Source organism: Lolium rigidum, unplaced genomic scaffold, assembly GCF_022539505.1.
Source record: "Lolium rigidum isolate FL_2022 unplaced genomic scaffold, APGP_CSIRO_Lrig_0.1 contig_5682_1, whole genome shotgun sequence".
Classification (NCBI taxonomy): domain Eukaryota; kingdom Viridiplantae; phylum Streptophyta; class Magnoliopsida; order Poales; family Poaceae; genus Lolium; species Lolium rigidum.
This window is the reverse complement of record NW_025900994.1, coordinates 15446-20947: the sequence shown is the minus strand read 5'-3', so window position 1 is coordinate 20947 and position 5502 is coordinate 15446. Positions and strand designations below refer to the sequence as shown.

At 48.6% G+C, this 5502-nt stretch overlaps 1 protein-coding gene across 1 annotated transcript; it reads left to right on the top strand.

Moving 5' to 3' along the window:
• The first annotated feature begins 719 nt into the window (after positions 1-719).
• On the top strand, positions 720-5199 carry LOC124681799 (AP2-like ethylene-responsive transcription factor AIL7). The gene is made up of 6 exons (XM_047216619.1): positions 720-1146; positions 3350-3438; positions 3927-4000; positions 4082-4132; positions 4218-4294; positions 4662-5199. The coding sequence occupies exons 1-6, from the start codon at positions 720-722 to the stop codon at positions 5105-5107; spliced, it is 1164 nt and encodes a 387-aa protein (XP_047072575.1). The 3' UTR covers positions 5108-5199.
• The last annotated feature ends 303 nt before the right edge of the window (positions 5200-5502 follow it).

Below are 5502 nucleotides of genomic sequence, written 5' to 3'. Positions count from 1 at the left end.
TGACTTGCCATATTTGATATTCCGCAATATGAATAGTCTTAATTCAAAATTACACGCTAGAAATTGGTATTTTACTTTTTTTTTCGATTGGTATCCATGCATTCTGCATCTTTGCAGCCGACATATCCAAAAAAAAAAAGGAGGGGGTTTGACCCAACAAACCAAACAAGTCTCTTTCTTAAGCTGTAAGCCTCTTGCGAGAGAGAAGGAGAAGAATACACGTGGACGTGGTTTCCTCCCAATCTTGAATTTCCTGACGTCGGGTGTTGATTTATGAATTTTTTGATCCATATCCGCTCCAGCATGGATGGAGGGTGCCAATTTTGTGGTTCAAATATAAAAATGGAGACCGCCGCGCGGAAGACCCAGTGCTTGAGCCGGCGAACAAAAGACGGGCGCAGCCTGCGGGTGAGGTGAGGACAAAAGTGCACAGCAGAGCGACCCGGATACCCACCTACCCCATCTCCAAATTCCATAGCCCCCACCTCCTCAAGCGCCCGGACGAGACGAGTCCAGGGGGAGGAGTCCCGCCCGTCATCATCACCCGCCTCCCCTATAAATACACCCCCGCCTCCTCGCCCTCGCCCTCTCCTCCTTTCCTCCGCCCCCGGCCACGGAGCGCCGCCCACCTTTCGCTCCTCCTCACGTCGTCTCCCTCTTTCCACCGAAAAGAACCCATCATCAAACCCCTAGCTAGCTACGTCGTTGGGTGGTTGACGATGTCGCCGCCGACGAACGGCGCCACCTCGTTCGCCTTCACGCCCATGACGGCGGCGAGCCTGCCCGACGCGCTGCTCTTCCCCTTCGACGGCTTCTCCGCCGACGACTTCTTCAACGCAGCCCCGCCTCCTCCTCCTCCTCCTCCGCCCGAAGCCGACCCGAACCGCCTCCTCCTCCTGCCGTCCTCCCCCTACAACAACGTCGACGTCCACGGCAACGGCACCGGCAGCGCCGGCTTCGGTCCGGAGGCCCTCGCCATCGCGGCGCCGACGTCGACCGTGGCCACCTCCGGGAGCTCCTCCTCCGCGCCGCGGTCGCCGTCGCCGTCGCTGCCGCTGATGCCGAGCGTGGGCGAGAGGACGTCGCGCTACCGCGGGGTGACCAGGTACTACTACCTCCGACGCTGCTTAGCGACTGATAAGTGTGGTTAGGGAGTGTGATTAGTTTTTTAATCGGTCACGTGATTAGCAATCCGCTAACTGGTGGTGTCACGTGCGGTGGCAGGCACAGGTGGACGGGGCGGTACGAGGCGCACCTGTGGGACAACACGTGCCGGAGGGAAGGACAGAAGCGCAAGGGGCGACAAGGTGACTACTGATTATTACCTCCAGATATTAACCCTGTCTCCGACACGATAGGAGTACTAGTAGAACGTACTCGTTAATTAATCTAAGCATATACGGCGATGATTACCGGCGTGCCCCGGCCCGCGGCGCATCGACGTGACGGCGTTCCCTGTGCGGGTGCAGATCTTCCCTTGTGTACGGTGGGTAAAAGGGAGATACGATGGAATGATGGATGGGATGCCTGCCGCCGTTTCGGGAAGAGTGTTCCGCGTGCGTGAGATAGAGATCGCGTGCTACTGCTAGCAAGCTGCGTGCGTGAGGTGACACAGCATCTCCGTTTGTGATGATGACGACGTGGACTACTCGCCCCCGGGTTATCCGCGGAACCCCTGGCAGTGGGCCACCTCTTTGACCGCCTTTTCCTTTCTTCATCCGTTTTTTTTTTTGACTGATGAAAATCTTTTTACCTGTAATTACCCTCAATTTCTTTAGGACTAATCACCCACAAAGCGTGAGAGATCGATGAAACAATTTACTGGGATAAATGTTCCTATAAGCCGTTGCTGGTCAATCTTCCGTGGGTAGTAGGTGCCAGGTTACGCCAGCTTTGCCAGTGCAGCTTTTTTGCCCTTTTCCGGTTTTGTTTCTACCCCATTCCTGCTTAGATTGGGTCTTGCTTCCGTTTTCCTTTCCCTGTTTTATCTGCATTGCCAGCAGTCAGCAGTCCGTTTTGTTTTCGTCTGCATCTTCCTTCTTCCACACGCACGGTCACGGAGGGAGTTTCGAATTTTGAAAATGGGCCTGCATGTCATGTCTGACCACTTTTGCGACGCTGGCAATGCCGCAATGGCATGGCTGGGTGGTAGGACACAGCTAAGCACCAACCGCCAAAAGTGGTTCTGGAATGACTCGCTTCTTTCCGCTGCTCTTGTTTCCATGTGTCCCTGCTTCCTGCTTCGTTGATGACCAGGAGAGTTCTGTTGTACGTGTGTGGAGCCGTGGAGGGATAGGAACACTTGTACAATGCATGCGTATACTTGAATTTGCGCTAGCCGTAGTAAAGGTTTACAGGCGATCGGTAGAGCAAGTGATACTACTAGAGGTGAAAAACTTGTACGCTTCTGTAAATTCCAGGAAAAACCTGTCGGGTGCACCCTGCTGCATTTCCATATTCGGCCTTCTGCACTCTGCAGCCAGGACGCCGACCATACAGGTCTACGGTAGGAAAGCACAACAACAGTGCTGTGAGAGATCTCTGCTTACCGTTGCTTGAAGGTGTGCTAGTGCGGTGCATGCTCCTTTTTACCAATACTTTGGTCTATATATACTCAAGTAACAAACAGAATTATGACTCGATCATGTTCTTATCTAGAACCAGAATCCACGCATGCACTTCAAGTAGCTAGGAGCACTGTTCAGCATTTACGAAATTCTACAGTATGTTGGGAATTAACCAAGTAGTATGAGTGGAAATTTATGTGGCATTCCTTGTTGTCTTGACAAGCAACTGCTCTCTAGATTATTGCTAGCAGTAGCATACCTTGCTTATCACTACAACCGTAAGCTCGATGTGTACTACTTCTTCTTTGAATTTGGCATAGATCGCCACGTGCAAAAGCTTCTGTTAACCAAAATATATCTAGTACAGAGAAATGCTGCCTATTTGTAACTAATTAACCACCTTCGGCTCACATTTGCTACTTGGTTTTAATTCAATGGTATATCAATGTGTGCATCGACGGCAACACTAAGGGCACCTTAGTGTATATTCTGCTCAGTTAGGTACTAAGTACTATGCATTGTTTTTCCTTACATGAATAACATGAGAGAGTTGTACATTTTTCGTCTATGCATGCAGTCAGTGCTGTTTTGCTCTCCTCCACTGGTTTAAACTAACTTGCCTTCAATTGTCTACTATTTTTGTGCTTGTTGCTATTCTGACGACTGTGTGGGGCTTCAGTTTACTTGGGTATGAACAGTCAACCTCCTGCTTCTTATTGTACTGCATTTTCAGCACCACATTATTTGGAAGAAACTTGAAAGAACTGCATGGTACTGTGCAGGTGGCTATGAAAAAGAAGATAGGGCTGCTAGGGCATATGATATTGCCGCGCTGAAATACTGGGGTGCTAACGCTATCATCAACTTCCCTGTAAGTGTCACCCTTTCCTGATTCCCTACATGGTTCAGTTTAGATGCTGCTAATTTTAATCTTCAGAAAGATATCACGAGTCTTATGATTCCTAATATGCATTAACAAGAACTTATGTGCCTCCTTCTGTACTTTTTTTGAAATATATCTAGTCCTATCACATCCCTGAACTCATGCTCTAGTATGGACTGAAAGACATAAATTTAGGTCCTTTCTGCCTACTGGAAAGTTGCATATTTTTATGGTTGCACCGTTTTACTCTGTTGGTTTATTGAATTTATTTTTTATGATATAATAATATTATTTCTTAAGTAGTTAGAATCCTGTGTGAATTCTCACTGTTTGTTAAACTTGCCTTGTTCTGAACTCAGCAATATGTGCGTACCCTTCTGTGTGGAGCTTCATGCATATTCATCGCTTTATTTTAAAGACACATTCATATGTATATTAACATCTTTTCTTTTGATGGACCTAAATTCTCTTTTCAGAAAGAAAACTACATCAAGGAGATTGAGGAGATGCAAAACATAAGCAGGCTGGAACTTGTAGCTTCACTGAGGAGGTCTCTGTTTATAACTTCGTGCTCGTGTCTGCCTGCCAGGCACTATATTTGTGCTTACAAGTATCTGGTGTAAATATGCAGGAAGAGCAGTGGCTTTTCTAGAGGTGCATCCATCTACAGAGGTGTCACAAGGTAATTATTTCGAGTACATGAAATCCTCAGTCTGATCAGTATCAGTGACAATCTGCTCAACCTAGTCACTGAAATGTTTTGTCAGGCACCACCAACATGGACGCTGGCAGGCAAGAATTGGTCGTGTTGCAGGCAACAAGGACTTGTATCTTGGTACTTTTGGTATGTGAGATGCTGATACATGGGATCTATGGTCGTATGAACTACTTTTCGTTAATAGATAACGTAGTGTTTCTGATGCCATGACATGAACTTTGGATGTAATACTGCTAGTGTTGATATGGCTTTTTCTCTACAAATAATTCATTATATTAATTGCTAAATATTAGTGCCAGCAACAGTTTATTACTTGGTTGGTTAGCTATGCACTGGTGATCGATAGTATTTTACAGTTGTATAGATAACTCTTAGGGCCATTACAATATTGTATCATGCAAGCTCTTTCGCTCTCTTGCTGTTGCTGCTGCACACGGAAATGATTGATTGGCTTGTAGTTGCTCATTTGCACTAACCAAACTGCTCTTTTCAGCAACCGAAGAAGAAGCGGCGGAGGCGTACGACATAGCGGCGATCAAGTTCAGGGGCGACAACGCGGTCACCAACTTCCAAGCGAGCCGGTACAACCTGGAGGCGATCGCCCGCAGTGACCTTCCGATCAACGGGCCAGGGAGGCGGCTGAACAGCTACAACTACAAGCCGCCAGCAGCGCCAGAAGCGCAGCAGGTCCAGCAGATCACCTCCGCGCCTCCATTCCCGCAGCAGCTGAGCAACGGCGTGTCGCCCTGCCTCCTCCACACCCTTCTGCAGCTCCCGCCCTCTGCTGCGCCCATGCACGCTCTGCCGCTGTCGAGCTACGGCGGCGTCGGGGTGCCTGGCTTCTACTGGCCCTTCGGCGAAGTGGAGCAGAAGGTGCAGCTCGACGGCAAGATGGAAGTGGTTGACGGTATCCTTCAGCTTGCCAACCCTGCCGTTTAGTCACTGGATTCTGATAGGTGCCGGTGCTTTTGGAGAAGTGATCCGATGTGTTTTGGTTGGGACCTGGGTAACTGGGATGTGATAGATCCACCTTTTGCTGGTGCTTGTGTGGAACTGACCACCTGAACATAGGTATAGCCGTGCCGTTTGGTTAATCTGTCATCTTTATCTGTAAAGATGGGTTTAAGACAGCTAGTGAACTTGACTAGATGCTGCTTTTGAGAAGCGATAGCGACATTAGGGCTAAGCCTAGAAGGGCAGTAGTAGTAGCTGGGACTGTCTAGAGCATGTCCTTCAACGCCACTGAACTGAAATTTGTGGTGCACCTCAGAATGATATTGGTTAAGTTATCTGTTAATGGGTTCGTTTGAACAAGAATGGTGTACTTGGTTCAG

Coding starts and splice junctions, on each gene's coding strand:
- LOC124681799 (XM_047216619.1), top strand. CDS start 720: ATGTCGCCGCCGACGAACGGCGCCACCTCGTTCGCCTTCACGCCCATG. Junction 4,001..4,081: donor CTTGTAGCTTCACTGAGGAG/GTCTCTGTTTAT, acceptor GTAAATATGCAG/GAAGAGCAGTGGCTTTTCTA. Junction 4,295..4,661: donor CTTGTATCTTGGTACTTTTG/GTATGTGAGATG, acceptor TGCTCTTTTCAG/CAACCGAAGAAGAAGCGGCG.